The 22668-nt window shown below is 38.3% G+C and overlaps 1 protein-coding gene across 4 annotated transcripts in view; it reads right to left on the bottom strand.

Annotated features, from left to right (window-relative positions):
• Positions 1 to 22668, bottom strand: part of klhl13 (kelch-like family member 13) — a 69224-nt gene that overhangs the window by 33516 nt on the left and 13040 nt on the right. For 2 of the 4 annotated variants that reach the window (XM_046039984.1, XM_046039983.1), the window contains 3 exons: positions 7314 to 7455; positions 4164 to 4296; positions 2849 to 3045 (listed from right to left, as the gene is read on the bottom strand). In XM_046039984.1, coding sequence (XP_045895940.1) covers positions 2849 to 3045; positions 4164 to 4296; positions 7314 to 7455 — 472 coding nt within the window. Of the gene's footprint in view, positions 1 to 2848; positions 3046 to 4163; positions 4297 to 7313; positions 7456 to 12052; positions 12150 to 22668 lie in introns of those variants that run through there. The other 2 variants (XM_046039986.1, XM_046039985.1) reach the window with 2 other exon arrangements.

Genomic DNA, 22668 nt, shown 5'->3' with positions numbered 1-22668 from the left:
AGGACTGTACTTCATAATGTGATAACTTCAACTTGATGAGGGCGTAACATTTCTGTGGCTTCACACACAAAGTCAACAGTGAAAGAAGCGCTATTGGTCTAACGAGAAAGCAGCAGACAGTTCAGCAGGTAAGATGCTAACTTTAGCCACTAGTAGCTGGTATTGCTAACATGCTTTAGTAGGCTATTGTTATATCAGGATATGCTGGGTTTTTAAAAAAACTGCGGTTAACCCCACTGGCACACTCCTTTCACATTGCCAGTAGATGTGCCTGTTTTTTGCTCTCTCTCTTTCTCTCTCTATATATACAGGTGCTGGTCATATAATTAGAATATCATCAAAAAGTTGATTTATTTCAGTAATTCCATTCAAAAAGTGAAACTTGGATATTATATTCATTCATTACACACAGACTGATATATTTCAAATGTTTATTTCATTTAATTGTGATGATTAAAACTGACAACTAATGAAAATCCCAAATTCAGTATCTCCAAAAATTAGAATATTACTGAAGACCAATACAAAAAAAGGATTTTTAGAAATGTTGGCCAACTGAAAAGTATGAACATGAAAAGGATGAGCATGTACAGCACTCAATACTTAGTTGGGGCTCCTTTTGCCTGAATTACTGCAGCTATGCGGCGTGGCATGGAGTCCATCAGTCTGTGGCACTGCTCAGGTGTTATGAGAGCCCAGGTTGCTCTGATAGTGGCCTTCAGCTCTTCTGTATTGTTGGGTCTGGCGTATCGCATCTTCCTATTCAAAATACCCCATAGATTTTCTATAGGGTTAAGGTCAGGTGAGTTTGCTGGCCAATTAAGAACAGGGATACCATGGTCCTTAAACCAGTTACTGGTAGCTTTGGCACTGTGTGCAGGTGCCAAGTCCTGTTGGAAAATGAAATCTGCATCTCCATAAAGTTGGTCAGCAGCAGGAAGCATGAAGTGCTCTAAAACTTCCTGGTAGACGGCTGCGTTGACCTTGGACCTCAGAAAACACAGTGAACAACACCAGCAGATGACATGGCACCCCAAACCATCACTGACTGTGGAAACTTTACACTGGACTTCAAGCAACGTGGATTCTGTGCCTCTCCTCTCTTCCTCCAGACTCTGGGACCTTGATTTCCAAAGGAAATGCAAAATTTACTTTCATCAGAGAACATAACTTTGGACCACTCAGCAGCAGTCCAGTCCTTTTTGTCTTTAGCCCAGGCGAGACGCTTCTGACGCTGTGTCTTGTTCAAGAGTGGCTTGACACAAGGAATGCGACAGCTGAAACTCATGTCTTGCATACGTCTGTGCGTGGTGCTTCTTGAAGCACTGACTCCAGCTGCAGTCCACTCTTTGTGAATCTCCTCCAAATCTTTGAATGGGTTCTCTCCAGGGTGCGGTTATCCCTATTGCTTGTACACTTTTTTCTACCACATCTTTTCCTTCCCTTCGCCTCTCCATTAATGTGCTTGGACACAGAGCTCTGTGAACAGCCAGCCTCTTTAGCAATGACCTTTTGTGTCCTGCCCTCCTTGTTCAAGGTGTCAATGGTCGTCTTTTGGACAGCTGTCAAGTGAGCAGTCTTCCCCATGATTGCGTAGCCTACAGAACTAGACTGAGAGACCATTTAAAGGCCTTTGCAGGTGTTTTGAGTTAATTAGCTGATTAGAGTGTGGCACCAGGTGTCTTCAATATTGAACCTTTTCACAATATTCTAATTTTCTGAGATACTGACTTTCGGGTTTTCATTAATTGTCAGTTATAATCATCAAAATTAAAAGGAATGAACACTTGAAATATATCAGTCTCTGTGGAATATATACATTATACAAGTTTCACTTTTTGAATGGAATTACTGAAATAAATCAACTTTTTGATGATATTCTAGTTATATGACCAGCACCTGTATATCGCAGAATATAAGTAGCACACAAGAGGATTTGCTTAATAAAACTAATAACTTTTAGTTTTTAGACAATTGGCAAGACACATTAGCAATTTAAGATGTAGATATGGGTTCAAAGATTTGTACATTACATATAATAATTAGTTGCAGCCCTCGTTTGCATCCACACGAGATACATTTAGCAGTGTATTCAAAAGTAAAAACAAGATAATACCTTCTGAACACACAAAGGTCCATATACAATGATATGGGTAATTGTGCCCATCCTATATACTTTTTTTTCTATATAAAAAGAAATGTTTATACACATTGATTTTCTATTAGAGCATCGTTAACATTTTACCTAGTGCCTCTCTCACCAAGCAGCATTTTAAAGTTAAACCTGAAAGTGCTCTTTTTACCCAAGTGCATTATCTGATTTTTACATAGCTAGCTTGAGTCAGAACCTGAACCTTGAGCAACTGGTCACAAGTCACCAGCAGGTTGATCAAACATAAGTTCTGGCCGACCAGAATTTGTCCGCCTTAACGTAGCTCTCTTCTCTTCTTGCTGTCACTTTAGCTAATTCAGTTTTCGCTAACCACAGTTCACTTTTGATTGTAAGGCAGCAGGCGAAACCAAATGAAGATTTAAGAGCAATAAGAGAAAATGATTGACGATCATTTCTTCTGACTGATTATTTCTATTTAATAACAACAACAGAAAACAAAATCTTTCTTGAAATGTGCTTCAAGGTATGTGCCTGCCTCCTCCTCAAGCCCAAAGACACTCTCGCAGGACAGAGCAGTTTAACACAAACAGCTTTTATTTGAAATTATTTTTGAAATCCTAATATCTATTTAGTTTAGCCAATGAGCTTAAACATGTTGCAAATTTACAAATGGTGAAGATTAGAGGGACGCTGTGTACTGTACAGTGATGTGCAGCTGTGGCTTGTGTGCCTTACCCCAGATATAAGAAAAACCTTGCAGAAGTCCAGCACCGGAAGGATTTGTAAGAAGCTGGCTGCCTCAAGTGTGTCTTGCAGATTCTCCATGTTGAGTGACAACTTGGCTGTGTAGATAAAGTCAATGATCTTCTTCAGGCCTATTCGGTTAACTCCATGAAGCTTGATGCACATTAAATCCTGTTCTTTCATTCCACCTGCAACAGGAGTGAGTACGGGATAAGAAAATGTAAATGCTTACACGTGGTTCAACTCATACATAATCTTATATGACTGACAGGTCGGTAAGCAGCCACATCTATTTCATTTTTTTTAAAAGAACTTGAATAAAGCTTACATAACTGAACAAATTCAATTAAGCTGAAAATCAAAAATGCATTATTTCATTTAGATACATATGTCATTATGCGTAAATGTCAATGAAATGTTTTCACAGTCAAAGGACTTATGTTCAGAGAAAGGATTGAAGGTCTTAGAGAGAATCCCATTGCTCAGCATCTATGCTCATATAGCTCCCTTATCACTAATGAGCTGTCTCTCTAAGTACAGTTACCCCTTACTCCTATTTTAACAATCTATTCTGTTCTCAATGCAGAACCTTCTTCATCTTCATCATATACTCTAAAATGCCAAATCTCCAAACTTACCTCCACTTCTGTCATGATATGAGACCCCAAGTAACTCCAAAATCCCCTTTCATTGCTTATATACAATGTAATGCTAACAAAAGTAATCAAAGCTATTGCCATGAAAAATAAAACGCCGTAATTTAAATAGGCTAAAGGTTAATACAAGGTCGAATCAAAGCAGTAAGGTCACTTTTACAAACAACATGTGTGTTACCAGTTTTCCTTGGGGTTACCTTTTTAAAAAAGCCATAAAACGGCTGGTACATTAGAATATTCTTTTCAGTTTATTTTTTTGGATCCTAAAATGTTTGCCGTGTCTAAAAAAAATTACATTTGTATTTCTAAAAAATTTTTCTTTTACCTCTTCTACCTCTGCATACAGTGCACCAATGCGATGACCTATGCTATTAAGTCACACCTACAATCATTACGTACAGTCATGAAGTACCAATGACCAGGTTGGTTTTATAATATGGAAACCTTTATGAATACACACACACACACACACACACACACACACACACACACGAGGTCAATTTAAGTCATTTCTCAGGAGGCAAAAAAAAAATAAAAAATAAAACAGTGACATGACATGTGTTAAAGCAATCAAATGTGTGCACCATAGCAACAAGAAGCATGTCCCACACAAAGAACATAACAAGTAATGTTAGGCTTTCTAGACCCACCTGTGAACATGGCTTTGAAATAGTCGGAGGAGGAGGCCATCATGGCGCGGTGTACAGGGAAGGCTTCGTCGCCGTCCCCAGCCACCAGTGTGACGTCACATAGTAAACCTTCTATCCTCAGCTGGTCAAATCCCTAGAAGAGAAGAAAGGTTGACTCGTGTCAATAAGGTCACAGACAATAACAAGCAAATGTGTGTCTGCCACTGAAATTAAAGCTTAACTCTATTTCCTGTCCAATCACAAACATGAGCCTCAATGTTCCAGTAAGGACAAAAAAATTATGTTTAGCCACGGCCTGTCCAATGTGAGTAGGGGCGCTGTTAGGATCTTGAAACATTAGGAGCTTAGCCAAGCCCAGAAATCTTTAGATTTTCACCCAATAATTGCACCACTTTCACTTTATTTTAGAGTAATGAATATAAGATGTGAAACACTTTGCTCTATCAAAAGGTTTCTGGTCCAGTGCATATAGCATCTCTTAAACATCGTCTTTTATTGGCAAACCAATGTGTAGGGGGAAATTACACAAAACTCAACTCAAATAATGGGTTGCTTTTTTTTTTCTTCTGAATAATTAAAAGTGACAATGAGTAGACACATTTATTTCCTGTGGGATGATAGAATATTGATATTATTTACAAAATAAATTACTCTAACAACAACAACAACAACAACAATACGTGATTATAAGCAGCCTACCTTGCTGCAGGCAATGGAAGCATGTAATGACCTATTAGTAGCTTGATATTTCTGCTGTTTATTGTAAGGGAATTATGGTAGCCTGGTGGTAGCTACCTAGCTAGCTACCAATCTGTGTCGAATACATTTTTCATTCACCAAGTCAGTTGCAGAGATGCATGTTTTTCAAACATACGCTTCAGGGAAGCAAATTAGGTCTTGAAGATTTGGATTATACAAAGGCGAAGTAAGGTAAATTAACCTTCTTTCTATGCTTACTCCATGTTCCACATTAATATCGCTGAGTGCAGGCAAGCTAAACCAGTGGTTCTCAAACTGGGCGCCGTCGCACACTGATGTACCACGGGAGCTGGCCAGGTGTGCCTTGGAAATAATAAGTCTTATTTATGATGATTTACATAGCTATAATCATATGTAAAGGTGTGCTTCGGTTTTCATAAATGGTGTGCCTTGTGACAAAAATGTTTGAGAACCACTGAACTAAACCAGCTAGCTAAAGAGCCCTCTTCTTCACCAACCTGCTGGGCCTGTAGATGAGGCAGGGGCACACTCACGTCCTAACTTATCTGCTGCTAAATCAACAGGAGATAACTATTCCTCCACCTTCTCCAGCCTAACCTGCACCCTGTTCCCTTCATCATTAGTCTTTTTGTAATAGCTTCTTACATCCATAGCTTCAAGTATTGCTTCAGTGAATTAGCTAACTAGCTACAACAGAAGCCAAAAGTGACGAGCCCTGTAAACCCTCCTTCTATTTCTCTTTCAAAATATAGTGTGAAGTTGATCTGCTGCTTGAATGACACAGAGGAGCCAAAATGTAATTGCGTTTTAGATCAGCAACATGATATTGTTTTCCAGGACTTAAAGGCATCGGAATTACTTTTTTTTGTTGACAGCAGCACGTAACTGGTTCAAAATTATATGTTTGGTGCTACAGTATATTGTCCCCTTTTAGGCATAGCAGCATGCTGGGATTAGCTGCAGTGTACCAGACTTTGGCTACAAAGATTAATTCACTACTTTAGGATTAAAAGGAAATTGGTGATATTTAAAACAAATAAGGGGTCCTTTTCCCTTAATCACTAAAGTTATTACTGACTTGAAAGGCTGCACTGTTCCTGTACATGATATCTTCACCTGCAGTGACACTTTGGAGAGTCATATCATTTGTTTAATCAGATTGAGGTCTTTTACTCAAACACACTGTATTCATACTTGTACTCACATATTTGTGGCAGTCATTTCAATGACATTCACCACATCTTGTAAACTGTTGCATAAAATGGGGAAAATTGTTAAGTTAAATGCACCCTTCACTTCTGTCCCATTATTTGCCATGGGTTACCAGCCAGTTATAACAGATTGCACTAAGAGCACACACGCAAGAAAACATACATTACATGCTATTAACATACTAATACCACTCATTAAACTTCATCATTCCCTTACCTTGCTCTGACACAAAATGATTAATGTGCAGCAAAACCAGCCAAAAGCCAGTTTCAATGAGAGCTGGTGATGAAGGGCAACCATCGCTGTGGCAGCAGAAAGTTGTGCAATGCCAACACACACATTACTACAGGTTGATCTTAACTTTATCATCTAAATCGGTGATATGTTAAAGCAGCCACCAAGTGCAGTAATATATCTTGCTATGTAAACTGAAATAACTTAATTTAAACCACAATTCCTGATGCTGATTCACACTTTTTCCACACTCAATTTATACATCACAACATGCACAGGTTTTATTTATCATCAACTGTTTCACTTTCCTTAACAGAGTAATGTTGATGGATTATTCAGTTCTCTGCTATGTGGGGGCTGTTTTCTAGTCTTTTTGTGAGCATGGCTACCATTAGAAAGATGAGACGTAAAGTGTGGCGAGGGTAGTTTGTGCTCTTTATCAATATGCTTTAACTGTTAATACACATAAACAGTTCTCGGAAGAAAGTAGGTCAGTTCAAGAACTTCTAATAAAGCTTTTCTGTTACGTTCTTGATCAGCAGTTTTATAATATTCTTGTTGTGCTCCCTCTTCATACCAAATTACACGGACACCAAATCCAAAGTGCTTTTTCTTAAATCATTGGAATACTTTCTGAGCTATTAAATTGTATCCTGTAATTTATGCTATGAGCTCTTTGACGTAGTTTTGATTTTGCAGCGTGAAGGGTTTTTAAACTGAAAAGAAATTCAATAATGACAACTTTTCCAGTTTGTAGTAGGCACAGATTAACTTGCGTAGAGCTTTATCTCATTTCAAAAGTGATGATAAGAAATCTGAATCACTGTCTCACCAGCTTGCAATCAGCACTATTTCATGGACATAGAGCATACATTATTCACAGGTTCTCTATAGGAACTGTAAGGAGACATGTAAACACAATTATCAGACGATGAGGATTTTTGACTAAACATTCACTTTGTCGCTACATGTCTGCACTCTCACCTGAAGAACCACTGAGCTGTGTGTGTTGCTTGTGAAAAATCGAGTGTTTCCTGTCTTTGATGCCTGCAGGTGAGCAGAGATGCCCATATCACCATAGCCCAGAGCAACTTTCATGTGAGCGTCGTCGTCCTCCACGAGGGATCTATTAGGAAAAAGAAAATAAGTTTTTACTTCAGGAAATGGTAGCAAAACACATGTTTCCGTCTAATTTTAGCTCATGGAAAGTAGGACAGAGAAGAGAAGTTTTCAAAGTGACACTACTTAAGGACATATTGGGTGGTGGTAGCCTAATTGTTGGACAAATTGACACCTAAAAGTTGCAGGTCTGCAAGCCTGAAACTGCTGGGATAGTTGTGGTAAAGGACGAGGCAAATGCACACTCCAACTCTTCCCAAAGAGCCTTTGGGCAAAGTCCTCAACTCCTACTCTACTAAGGTCACTCAGTGGTCTTAAATATGATTAAATGCTCCCTGATTTGATATTGTGTACCACTGTAAAGCGCCATCTATTCTGAAAATACATGGTTTTCCTAAAAAAATAAAAAAAATAAAATATAAAAAAACTGCACATAACATCCAAGCGGTTCTCTGAGATCTCTTTATTAAGTAATATCTTGGAAACAGGAGCTCAGCAAAGCAAGAAATGTCAGCAACTGGTGTCCTGAAATCTGGCATGAATATTAATGGTCCTCTAAAGATGACTGTTCACAATATTTGTGACCCCCTGACCTTTAATCTAGTGCCACTGTCAGGCCTTTTTGGTTTTCCATGAATTTTTATGTGGATGTTGTACCCGCAGAATAAATCCTGGTATTTTAGTTAGATCCTGACCTTTAGAGTTTAGTGCCACAATTGACCATTTCCACTTGAGCAGTTGTGGCTCAGGAGCTAGAGCGGATCATCCACTAACCACAATATCAGTTTGATTCCCAACACCAATTGTCCACATGTAGAAGTGTCCTTAGGCAAGACACTGAACCCCAAATTGCGTCTTGCTGCCATCAATGTGTGAATGTGTGTTAAAGTGAATGAGAGGCAAGTAAATTGTAAAGCACTTTGGATGAAAGAGGTACATAAACGCAGCCATTTACCACATGTACACAATAAATACTCAAATCTAAAAAGCAGTTTTGCAAAAAAAAAAAAAGCAAAGATTGCATTTAACACATTCATGCTCCTGGGATGATGAACTTTTCCCATTTTCAGTCAGTCAGCTTTCATCTTGTGCCTCCCTCAGACCAAAATGGCTTTTGACATATGATATATCTCATCAAATCAAATGTAGACATAATAATGTAGACATATTTCCATTTTATGTGCATAGATGATTTGCAAATGAATAAGTCATCACACTTTCAAAGGCCTCATGGCCTTTCCTCTTACACCATACCCAGAACCAGCTTTGCATTTTTTTTTTTTTATGTTGTTCGGTTCATCTAACTTTTCTGTTTTGCGGGTTATAATGAACATTGTAACTATGACTTTTAGGGGACACCAGCAAGGCTTGAGGACCCAAGACAAAAAAAAAAACTGTAACAGAAAACTATCATTAAACCAAAGTATTGCAAAGATAAGTAAGAAGGTGAAAGTGAAATGATTGAATGCAAGTTAATGCTCTCTCCTAAGATATTTTAAAATCATTGTGGAGGCTTATAAATAAATAGATTTTAATGCGGTCTTCTTACATGCAGTGATACACAGTGTTTTGACTCAAGCGGGAGTAGAAGCTTGCTCCTTCAATAAACCACACAGTCATGTTTCAGCACAAGTTAAAGGGGGACATGAATTTAAATTAAACAATTTTGAAATGGGCTGCACAGCATTAGTTTTCAGAAATACCGTGAAAATATGAAACCACAATACATGTAGAGACATTCTTTCTCAGCCTAAGGAAGAAATATGCTCTGTGGGAACATGATATATTAGTGTTTCTCATCTATGTATTCCAAATCTTATGATTCCTCTGCTCTAGGACAGTCTAGCTAAAATGTAAAGTCTTTAACAGCTCCACAGAGAATGAGCGTGGAAAGATGACAAGTGTGACTCAAAGCCCCAAAGGGAATACTCTGGGGATATGGGTACATTTTGTGCTAACAAAACTGACAGAGAATGACGCTCATTTGGTTAAAAAATACAAATAACAGTTTGTGGATCAACATAATCAGCTAAGCATTTGTCATCTGCTATCAAACAGCATTACTGTCTCTAAAGGTTATATCATAAGCAAACAATGTTGATTGCACTGGTTTGCCTTTGATGCCAAGCTCCTGTGTACCTTCTTTCAAAAGCGAGATTGCTGCTTCTATAAAAAAAAAAAAAAAACAGCTGGCGGTGGTGTTGCGTGTAATTTGTCAAACAAATTACTATGAAAACTCCCCATGTTTTACTGCATTTCTAGAAAAGCAAACTTAGTAGAGTTGAGGCAGGTAGGTATTTTGTTAAGTAAAATGATGAAGTTAATGTAACGACAGAAGGAATGACCTGTGACTGATAAAAACGGGGGAGGTTTGAGTAAAAAACAAAAAAACTAAAAGGGCCTTAACCTGCTCTGCTTTTAGTATGAGGTGATGTTCAGACAGAAGGGCTACGCAACACAGTTGCCTAGAGAGATCTGCATTTCACACACTGAATGAAAACTGAGCTTAAAACATTACAACTGTTCTCCATGCAATATACAGAGTTGACAGAATAGTCAAGTCGAGTATGACATCTGAGACTTAAAAGCCGTTCATTTTCAGATTTAGATTGGCCTGGTTTTGATAAAATATTCCTTTACAGAAATGTCTGGCTCAGCATAGCAGTAAATTTGTGTCTTCAAACAGGCCTATGAGCTGGCAACACTTGTCAGATGTAGAAGACTAATGGTTTTTGGGTAGACTATTTATATAATGAAGCAATTCAAAGTCCTTCCGTGGATGAACACTTGATTTTTTTTGTGGTTAGCAGAGTGGTTTTACCATTTGTAAAGGGAATGTTCCCTGCGCTTTGTGGAGACACTATTCAACACCTCTAACTAAAAGCAGATATCAATTTGATGATTCTGAGAAACATACGATGGCTATCATGTATATTTAATATGTCACTGAGAAATACAAAGTGAGCAGGATGCTTTTCTCTGAATACAATGTTACGTATTCAATGGATCGAGGAGATTTGATGTTAAATTAGTGTCATTACATCAGGATACATCCACACTGAAATTTGGCCATAGAGGTTTAGAATAAGCTAACACTTGTGGATGAATGAGTTAAAGGTTCTGTATTTTAGTTCTACCTACATGCTGACCTCTATCATTCAGCTGTGAGATTAACAGCAATCCAACTTAAGCAGACACATAACCGACTTCCAAAACACATACCATCCAATACCCTCATAACTTAGTAAGTAAAGACGCTAATATGGAAGTCATTTCCATAATCAATATTATAACAATTATTGCTTATGGTTTTGGAAGAAAAATTAAAAAAAATTTGTAATAGAGCTGCAATGATTAATCAATTAATTGATTACTTGTCAACTATTTTGATAATCAATTAATTAGGATTCTCTGATTCCAGCTTCTTAATTGTGAATATTTCCTGGTTTCTTTGCTCCTCTTTGACAGTAAACTGAATAACTTTGAGTTGTGGACAAAAAAAGGCAAATAAAGGACGTCATCTTGGGCTTTGGGAAACACTGATGGACATTTTTCACAAGAGTAAACAACTTTCATCAAGAAAATAATAAAATTAACAGATTAATCAATAATGAAAATAATCATTTGTTGCAGTCCTAGTATGTAAGAGCAGCAACTTTTGCTTTAGTCTGCTTTGCTTACATGTTCACAACATGCACAATAATATGAAACTATACTGCTTTTAAAAATCTTTAAAGCAACTATTGCACATTGATTAACTTTACAGGCTTAAGGAGAATGCTGGGAGTTGCTCTCTATGCTACAACAATGAAAACAAAAAAGAACATCACGCTCTAAATGCATAATAGCAATATTTATTTTTAGGTAAAAAAAAATAAATAAAAAATTTAGTTGGCACTGCTTTGACTGCATGATCAGTTTCGACTCTTCATCCCATTATTCCTTAAATAAAAACTTTCCTTCCCTCTTTTCAAAGAAACTTCACTATGAGGTCCGATACTCCGAGCAGACCTCAAATCCGGCAAAGCCTTACTGATTAAACATCCTGTGTCAACTCTTGATGCCTCACATCTCTGAAATTGAACACACCATGAGTACTTCAGCCAACTAACAATAAACTGCTGATATTTTTTTTCAAGATGTTTAACCATTAAGCCAAATACATTTGGGATATCTGATGGATAAACATTAACAGAGGCTCACAGGTGGAATCTAATTGTCATTCCTTTCACATGCCGTACAAGTATTGGAGGAAGAGGAAGAAAGACCAATGAGGATACATCAACAACAAAGACAAAATAAGCACAAAAACATGGAGATTTCTGCTACCACAAGGAGGTAAAGACAACTAGGTAAAACTCTTGGGTCTATGCTACACATGCTTAAGGTCTATTACAAACATATATTGGTGAAATGCAGTACCATTTATAAAATGAACAATGAAAGTATGAAAGGATGTACACTCTACGAAATGATTAAGGAGATGATCATGGACCACGTCTAGCAGGATTTTGTAAACACCACCACTAAACGCTGAGAAACTGGCATGGATACAACAGAGGTCACAATCACACACAGCACAGGCAATGTACTGGTACATTTACCCTGTCAGGTGGTAAGTCGGACAGGCAGCGAGGAGAGAGTGGGTTGTCCAAACCACAAAGGAGTGTTGGTGGCTGCCGGAACGAAACAAAGAAGACAACAGCTACAGCATCCCACATGAAAAAGTTCTGCTCTGCTCTGTTCTGCAAAGACACCAGGGAGACCAAATCTCTAGCTGCACCCATGGCATGTTTGAAGATAATTACAACTAAGGCATTACTGCAGCTCAGTACTGACCAATGCAAAAATCATTAATTAAACATCAGAGAATAAGCCTGCACTAAATGCCTGTTACTGATTTGTTATACAAATAATGAAAACTTACTTAAAAGTTATTTATAATTATTTAGATGAACCTTCAGATGCACTTATAAAACCAGTTTTGTCCTAACATAATAAACTACGTTAAAAAAAGCTTTTAATGATTCACAAACGTCACAGTTTAATTTGAGGTTTCTCAGCACTACATCACAGTACATTGTTCACACTTTTAACAAAATGAGGATGAATTGAATGCAACATCAAACAATACATCATGATACATACATCTACTAGAGGGTATCCTGTTATGTCATAAGTATTAATTTTTCATTAAGCAATTCAAATACAAAACACTGACCACATGCTCTGAAGGGATAAATTATAGATGCTCTTCATCTTTGGGTTCAAAAGACCAATCCTTGATTTTAAATGCTTATAAATTATATCTTAGATTCCCAGTGTGGTATTTAAAATCTGGCGGTATCTTTGATCCCAAATTACACAAACAACACATTCGGAACACATTCTGGCAGATACTGTAGACACATGGAAAAGCAACTTTAGCCATTTTTCAAGTTTACACTGAAGACCATCTTGCTCTTATAGCTTCGTCCATTTTATGGCTTTTCTTTCCACAACAAGCACTGGAAAATGCATTAAGTACAATGGAAAGGACAAATTACAGGAATGCTATGCTATAGATCCTATTTTCATGTCAGTGACACCTTCGATGAGCAGCAAAGCTATCTTGGTTTTCACCTATTTAGATTTTGAGCTCGGAGGAAGAGAGGGTCGAAGGAAATATTAAAAAGCAGAGGAGGACGTTGGGGAACTGAACAAGAAGTAATGGAGAAACAAGGGTGGCACTCTATCCAGTCCCGTCGTGTCAGTGGAGAGCTTAAACACATCCTCCGACAAGTGACAGTTCAGGAAGCTAAAGTCAACTTGGCTTTTTCCCCTGGGATGACAGTGGAAGGGGTCTTAAAAGATTAATGAGTAATAGCTTTACTGTCTTGTCATGCTTAGCCATGCACTGATAGAAACTTCATTAATCTGATCCATTTCAGGTTCAGAACATCCGAAAGACCAAAAAATGTCTGCCGTGAAAAAAGGTCTATTGGATAACTTATTATCTTATCTGGTACCTTGCTAGTAAGCAAACAAGCCTTCAATGCATTAAGAGACAAAATTATTGCAAACTTCTGACTGAACTTCTACAGACATGCGCACATGATGGAAATAAGTCCGCTGTGGAGTTGTTAGACGCACTGAATAACATGTATGACCAACCCATTTACTTTTTTGGAACTTTCACGCTGACTTTGAATCTTATTTATTTACTTTTTACAAAATAAAATCTGTTAATCCCCAAAAAGGCCAGGGGATGATGGAAAAATAAACAGAAATCAATTAAACAGAAATCAAGGTTTCTGGAGCTAAATATCTAAGAACTTGCATGAGGAAATTTATTAGAAACTTAATTGGAAAATTTTAAAAGGAAAGAGTCACAGTTTTTACAGTTACCTTACACATACCTCACCTTTTCTGACAATATCACCATCTACAGCAGTGAATTTAGAGCACTGTGATCCCTGAGATTATATCACTGGTCATTGTTAACATCATCATGGTCAGTTAAAACTTAGCAAGCTATTAGATACGATGGAATACTGATGTGCTGGTTGCTTAAGTCTGTATCAGACAAGTCTTCACTGTGTCAGCTCCTGGGCCTTGCATCAAAACAACTGCTTACACACAGGAGGCAGGAAGAACAATCCCCCCCACCAAAAAAAATTCAGAAATCACAAATAAAAAGTTGAGCTAAAGAAAGATTTATTGCAGCCCATTTTTCCTGGACATATGTTTAGTACAAACTGTATACTGCTTACACAGACATTTTAAACTTTCATTGCATTTCGTAGTTGCTCACAGCTGTAGTGGCCTAATGTGACACAGCGTTTTAACAGGAACACAGGAAGGGCCTGAGAGCAAAAAAGAGAGACAATGGGGCAGCAGTGGATTTGGCAGAGCAGCAAGAAAAGAGAACCAGCAACATTTTAATAAATATATATTATATATAAATAGGGTACGAATTATACAGTGACAATCGTGGGGGTCAACTTTTTTTCCAGGTCCAAAAGAAAACCCAGTACAGCACAGACGGCGGGCTTCAGTGAACTAAAATCTTACAATGCTTACAATATCCTTGCCTATTTAACTAATGTCATCAGTCTGTAGATGATGATAAATCAAATTTATTACACCAGTTCATGGGTGCCCCATACCAGATGACAACTTTTGTAGTCAGAGTTCACCAAGTATTCTAGAGCAAAACTGCCAGCAAGTCAGACACACAACAGCAGACCATCATGCCTACTCAAACCAGACCCACACTGTGTTGATACAGAACTAAAGACGCATAAAATACAGTCTACATTATTATCTCTAATTCCATTTTTATCATTCTCATCAAGTTTAAAGTTTCAACATACTCTTTTTTTAGCACATATCTCCTTTCCTCTTGCTCATGTTGACTGTGAATGATGTAAGCTGCGTCCAATAAAATAGATGTCTGACAAGAGTTAAAACAAATGCCATGTTTATTGCGAAAGGACTCACAAAAGACTTCAAATGAAATAATAAACTCTATATTGATGTAAAAATGTACAATACTCTACAATAACTAATCGCCAATTTCACTGCTCATGCCTAAACACCCGTGTTAGCTGACAATTACATAAAAAATGAATTTACATAGTTATAATAAAATGATAGGGTGGACTCTCAGGTAGCTAACATCAGATAGCTAATTTTAAGTAAAAGAAATGCTAATTACGAATCTCTGAAGGTAGGAAAGTTAAGTGTATTAAAGCAGCTAGATAGTTAACTACTGATATTAACCTGCAGCGTCTCCATTAGCGTGTGATGCACCGGACTGGAGCAGCTGCGCTGTGAGTGATGCAAACGGACAAGACGTTCAACTGATGTCAATGTTAGGAAATGGTACGGTCCATTTTAGGGGTGTCTGAAATCGTATTCAAGATTCTTGAATATAAAAAGGCGTGAGTACGGGAAATATATTGCAATATTTACAAATACAGGTAAGAAATACCCCCCTGAACTGTTGGTTTTGCTGCTTTTGGGGGGGTCCAAGCCAGTGATTCGAACCATGTATATAAATAAAACGATAGTGCCCCAAGACTCGTACGGTCTGGCCGATACATACACTCCAGCAGCTGAATCAGAACCACTCACTCACAAAAAAATAAATAGAAAAAAGGCACAAGAAAAGGTGACAATGGAAAAAAAACAAGGACAACCTCTGAAATGACATGAGTGGAGTCAGAAGTGAATACTCCTTTGTCCATGCAAACAGAGAAATGACATGCACCTAAACTGAAGAACAGCAATGTAATAAAGCTACATGCTAAATAGCTTCTACTCCTGGGTGTGGGGGCATCTTATGACGCAGTAATGCTCAAGCACCGTTTGTAGAAATGCAGAAAATAGAAACCTCCGTATAATGGGATGCAATCCATTCGCCCTGTAATACATTCCACGCTACTAAAACTTGGGTGTTACGGCAGCAACAGAGTGCTGTGGAAGCAGTATTATCAAAAGGAAGTCCTATCGGAAAATACAGTATAGGACTGTACCTGGACTGGTAATATTGCAGTATTATCTGTAGTTGTGATTTGAAAAAATACTTTGTACTACACTTATATCAAACATCCCACCTATCAAGGTACAGCCCGAGACATGTTATTATCCAGTGGCTTATTGCATTATACTACAGATTCAGCAGCTGCATAAGTATTTTTTCAAGCTTCTCCACCTTCCCTGCAACATTTTTCCCCCTCTTCCTCAACTCAACTGAAAAAGAGGAGAGGAAAAAATTAGAAATTCTCTCAACATTTCAGAGAGCTGGGCGCAGCCCTTGTTTCGCTTTCTCCACCACACACACACACACACACACACACTAACACACACACAGCGAGAAGCAGTGGGGCAGAGAAAAGGAGGTAGTTGGTGAGGTCTTAAAAAATTCTTCTCACATACTGTCTCTATTCCATCAAAAAGACTTTGGTGCATCTCAAATGTGACAAAGGGTCTGGTGGATAGATTAAGATGTGAAAATGTGAATATGTTCATCATCATAATGAATACAGTCATTTTTAATGCAGCAAATTACAAAAATGAGCTGTAATTGATTCAGTGGAGTTTCTTCTTCGTCCATTCATAGAGTTCCAGCAAATAGGAAGCAATCACTTATCTGACTATTTCAAACATCTGTGTCCCATGTGTCTGACAAATGTTGTTTGCTATGCCCATTCGGCAGGAAATTGGCACTTCCCTAATTAATACTCTAGCTTAACCAACTGAATGGATAGTTGCAGTGCACTATTCACAGACTCAGCAGTTACCCTTTTTAATGCTGGATGTCACACTTGTAATTCTGATCTAAAAATGGACTATCATGAAAATTTTAGGTTTTAATTTATACTGAAAAACTGGTTATTTTGAGTAGGTTCTATAACAAAGAAAATCAGGACTTCCAGTATTTAAATATGAGAATATTTATGAGAGAATGTCTTTATGTACTTCAGTAAAATTGCAATGAAAATCTGCAAAACAGTAAACGCAAAAAACACGAAGTATATGCTGACAGATATGTGAATTGCACGAAGTTTAGCGATCACGTTGCATCTGCTTTAGTCTTCTCACATGTTTGATCAGGTGCAACTATAAAAACTGTGAAGAAAACCTATTAAGCATTAGGTCCGAAGCATTTGTGGTTCACTCTGTCCAGGACAAACTATCCATGAACTCCAGATAATTGCCCCAATCACTGTTAATAACCTTAGCAGTCTGTACGCTATAATGAGTCAGTAATTACGCCTCATAATCAAAGAGCACTTTAAGGTCAAAACTTCTATGAGGAAGGGCTGGGGAATTTATGAGTACCTAAAATTAAGTTTAAAAAAAAAAAAAAAACAGTTTCAATGAGCATTGCAAGTGACCTGCGTGTGGGTGGAGCAGGCAATCTGTCAGCATGTACCAAACACTTAATCAACCTGAAGGATGCTGTAAGAAGGAACACAGCCCAGCTATGTATGTGTAAACCAAAAGGACAACCACAGCCAGAATAATATTAATTTGTAAAGAAAGTTTGTGTAGTAAGCTGAACTGTATCGTCACTGCAGATATGTGGAATTATTCAGCATATGTAGACTAAGCAGGGGACGTGTACCCAATGTGTACTTAAGAAGTGTCAGCATAATTTCCCCTGGACTCAAATGAGTAGAGAGGCATAGCTTTGCATACAAAGGGGCTTAATCTGTCACTATCTAAACAGAGATGCAGAATTAATTGCAGATCCTTCCACAATGATACAGGTCAGCAATATTGAATTTTAATTTATTTTTTTATTCCCCCGACTGTCCTGGTGTGGTACACCTTCCATTGTGTGTGGCCAGTTACAACCTCTGAATTGACAATATGCAGCTATGTGAGCGGAGCGAAGCAAAGGTATTAGGGAAGGGGGCTTCAGAGGGAATGAGTGGAACCTCTATGAAAAGGTGAAGCAATAAAAGAGATGCAACTGGAAAAGAAGCTCTGACCTGATCCGCTGATAGGGTCAGCATTCAGAATTATCTATTAAGATAGGAGTTTTGGGAACGTCTGCTGTAGACTGGATACAGATTTGTTTTTCCCAATCCAGTCTTTAAACCTGCAATAACAGATTTTTTGACCAAATGATCTCTCAGGGCTCGACGGTAACAGATTTGTCCAGTTGCCCTGCAGATGATTTTCAAGGCAAGCAGTACCATGGTTAGTTTTACAAGTCTCACTTTTTATTTTTGCTGCTCACGTGATGCATCCAATGGGGGGAGTCCAATCAAGTTTCTGCGATGCATCTCTGTTTTTTAGTGTTATTTTTATAACATAACACCATCCACTGCCAAGTCAGCCTGCTTGATGAAGCTCTACCCAACTTCATTACTGTTCACCTTTAAGAAGGCAGGAATGTGTGTCGGTGTATGTGATGAGCATGGACATGACAGTTTCACCTGACTGAACTCACTTGATGCTCTGCCAGCCAGACTGCCTGTGCCTCCCCTCCGGCCTTTCCATGAAAATAAATGATTCCTGGGTGGCTATTGCATTTTGCACGAAATGGCCACAAGTCAATAACTTAGTGTCCATTCCAAAGGGCAGGTAAATTAAAAGCTCTACCTGAGTCTCTAAAGGTTTGAATTTTTCCAGCTGTTGAGTGCATGTGTCTCTGGTTTAAATGCACAAATAAACACATATGAATATAAAACCCTGACAATACTGGCCTCATTCAAAAACACTGGCAGATGTACTCCAAAAGGGGGCATTCAATGTTCTGCAGTTTTCAAGCAAACAATTAAGCAAACTCATTTAAAATGTTTTAGAAAGATGTGTTGTTTCATCTCACTGTAACCACTGACTACCTAGCCAGGCGTTTATAGACCATATTATTCATTCACATGTTATGTTTTCATTTAAGAAAAGGCACCAAAACGAAGAAGCCAACACACGTAAGAGTAAGACACAAGTAACAAACACAGCACATCAATAGGTCATGACAACAGCCCAAAAATATCCTGTCAAATAATGCGTGCTACTTCTTGTGATTTTATCTATACATTATGTGTGGATTTGTGATCTAACTTGCACTTTAAAGAACAATCACATACAGTATGTTGGCCAAGAACAGCATCTCTGCTGGCATATCATCCCTGACTGAGTTCACTTAACACATAAATCACAATGACATATCTGGTGAGACACTTGAGTATAATTCCACTGTTATATATTTTTTAAACCATGAAAAATAAAAAGTTTTATCAGTGCAAGTTCAAAGTCAAAGTAAAAAAAAGTCCTCCAGTTCAAACTTGGCTCTTAATCAGTTTGATGCCAGCTGTCAATCTATGTTCAGATTATTTTAGAATGGATCAACTATTCAACTGATCGAACAAATTAATACAGGTTTGTAATTAAGTAGGTTTCAAAGAAACATATGAAAACTAATGGCCTATTTACCTGAGAGACTGCAAATCTCACAGCACAGGGGATTCAGCAGCAGCAGCAGCAGCAGCAGGAGGATTTGACATCCACATGAGACATGTGAAGCATCGAGTCACAAAAAATCTGTTAAACAGACCGTCAAAGCTTTCGTTTTACCTATAGCTGTGCAATCTGTCTGGAGTTTAACACTGGAGACATCTCTAAAGACTAGGTGGCTTTGAGTAAAGTCTAAAGCTATTTTACTATTTTAGAGAAGGTTGTATTTTTAAAAACTGTGCATTTCTTTAAAACAAAAAAATTAAGTCTGTAGAACCAAGGGACAGCAGCAGATAAATCACTTTTAGACTCTGATGTGCTAAAGAAAAATATGAAGGTCAAAATGTGCAAGGTGCGATTTCTTTTTTCTATAAAGGGATTGATTTTCTAGCATTTTGTCTTAATGAGACTGTTGACAATAAGAAAAAGGGAACATGGGGGAGAGAAAAGGGGTATGACATGTGGTAAAGGTCCCTGACTGCAATTGATCAGGCTCTGCCGCAGTTAAGGCTGCTGGCTCAACATGACGCCTCCAAGAGGTGATTACTAAAGACAGCAGTTACACATATTTAGTGCTTAATACTGAACCACAGAAAGATGAAGGATGGCATTCATTTCAAGGACATTTTGTGGAATGAAAGATTACTACTTACTAACTGAGCTGAAGATTATTCCATGAGCCATTCAGGCAGTGAACCTTAACCATTCCTTGCTAGCATGAAATCTGCACCACAAGCAGTTCACCAGTCTATATATAGATTAGGGTGGTTTCAAAACAGGCATGCACATTGGGCAAACAAATCTTAATTCTTTATACATCCTCTACATCATATATTGAAAAAAACTCTCACCTGTGTCCTCCGTCATTCTGCTGCTTTGGATACATATATAAAGATTACCCTAGCAGTAAACCAAGTTAAAAATGCCTCCAAAGCCAAATGGGCAGAGGCACCACTGAAAGGGCCTATAAAGAGTGACTTCTCCCTGACCACAGAGTAACCTATAATTGGGGGCCCAATATCACCCTGCCTAAAAACACAGCGTACAGCATACACGTTTCAAAATAGTAAGTGGTGTGGTGGGGCAGAGCCACACTGGGCAGAGTAAGGTGGAGTATCAAGGCTTGAATATGCTTCACTTGAAGCGCTTTCCTACGAAGACACGCACGTGTCATCCGCAGCCACTTAAGTGCACTTGATGCATTCTCGTCCTTGCACTTTCACTGACAGAGTTGTCACAGTTCTAAAAAGGACACATTAACATGATATGAGAAGATTCTTTTCTTGCTTTTACACAATGTCACATGTAGAAAATGAAGTAAATGGTGTGCATACACAACTCCAACCGGGTCCTGGTTAATGCTGAGATACCTGAACTCACTGATAACAGTAGTTATGTCACTTTTAGCACATTTAAACAATTTTGAAAAAACTGCCACTAATCCAAAATTAAACTACTGAATCAATATTAAATATCCATCCATCCATCCATCCATCCATCCATCCACCCATCCTTGTATATCACACAGAAATGTACAGTACGGCTGGTTTACGACTACATAATAATTCAATATTATATAGTAAGTATGAACATTTGCTGTGTTGCTACAGAAAGTGATTCAAATGCATACAACATAAGAGGTCCATTAACAATCAAAGATATTTACCACTAGGAAAGACATTTTTGCATCTATGGTCCAACTGTGGTGTTACTTGGGCGGCTTTATTTTGAAGGAGCTTCATCACACACAAAGACCCCAAACAAATCACCAACAATGAGGCGCACAGTAAACATATCTGCAGACTAGAGACTGAAGATTTGGATTTACCTAGACAATTCAGTTTATCACTCAGTATATCACTCTTATTATTCCTCTAACTGATGTGCTACAACATATTTTTAACCAATGTATTACAGATCCTATGCCACAGTGTTAGAAATGAAGCTCAAATAACTGGAAGGTTGCCTGTGTAATCTACAGACTGTCTGGATGAATCTGGGTGGGGGAGTGAAAAACCAGTGCTTGCCTGTCAGTTGTTACAACCACTAAGTTGCCCTTGAGCAAGTCCCCTTAACTCCCAACTGCTCCAGAGGAGCTTCTCAGTGGCCAACAGATAAGACTGTGGCTGTACTGGACAGCTTCCAGGTTTTGAATGTGTGTGTGTGTGTGTGTGTGTGTGTGTGTGTGTGTGTGTGTGAGTGAGTGAGAGAGACAAGCAGGGTTTTACAGCGAAACTACAGTACACTAGTTAAATAAAAATAATAAACCAAAATAAAACAATAATTACCAAGTCAATAGTGCCAACAGTAAAGCATTTGTCATAAATGTTGTTAAAGAGCTTACAAAGTGACAGAATTTAGTCAAGACATTTGTAAGGTTTACTTGGACTGCAAGTGGTATATAGTAAATGACCGGACATATTTTTGTACAATTAGAACTAGTGAGATGTCACCTGTTTCACTGAGGAGGTTTAAAGGAGAATGTGCAAAAACAGAGGCTATAGCTTATACATAGAGAGCATATATACCTCTTGCTGTGATGCAGTGATGTTCAAAATAAATATTCTGTAAAACTAGCAAAATTAAGCTTTTAAGCTTAAAAATAAAGCCGGTAACTGATAGCTGGAGACGGCATAAATCCAATTTTGTAAAAATCCCTCCTATTAAGCATTGTTAGCCTATGAAGTTACCTTTTGGCTGCCAGCTAGCCATGAAAACTATGGGGGTTTTCATGGCTAGAGGGGTTTCACGATTTTTGGGGTTTTCACTCTTTGTAGGCCAAAGCCATGTTACTATTCAAAAGTCAAACAAGACACTCGTCCATTTCAACAGAGCACAGGAACAGGGTTAAAGACAGAGGATGGCGAGAGGCTGTGAGAAGCACTTCCATTCTACCCTTCCCCCCCTCCTGAACAGTAGCAGATGACAATAGCTTCTAAACCAGGGCAAGCCAGACATCCTGACAAAGGCAGGCTCCTCCCAAGCTGCTGAGTCCCTGTTCCCAAATAAACACAGCCACAGGGAGAGGGCAAGAGTGAGGAGATGTGGTGCTTGCCATGTCCGGACTAGCGGCAAAATGAGTCCTTCTGCCCAGGAGCACAGCATTCTGCCAGCAAACCATAAAGTGCATGATGGACACGGCAAATCTCTTGACACACTGCAAGGTTCAATCGCATTCTGCCTAATTAAGGCTGCAACAAAAATGGTGTCACAATAATTTAAAAAACAAAAAAACAAAGTGAAAAGCAAACAAATGAATCCCTAT

Source organism: Micropterus dolomieu, linkage group LG23, assembly GCF_021292245.1.
Source record: "Micropterus dolomieu isolate WLL.071019.BEF.003 ecotype Adirondacks linkage group LG23, ASM2129224v1, whole genome shotgun sequence".
In the NCBI taxonomy this organism is placed as follows: Eukaryota; Metazoa; Chordata; class Actinopteri; order Centrarchiformes; family Centrarchidae; genus Micropterus; species Micropterus dolomieu.
The sequence above is the reverse complement of the archived record's forward strand: the minus strand, read 5'-3'. Positions and strand labels throughout refer to the sequence as shown.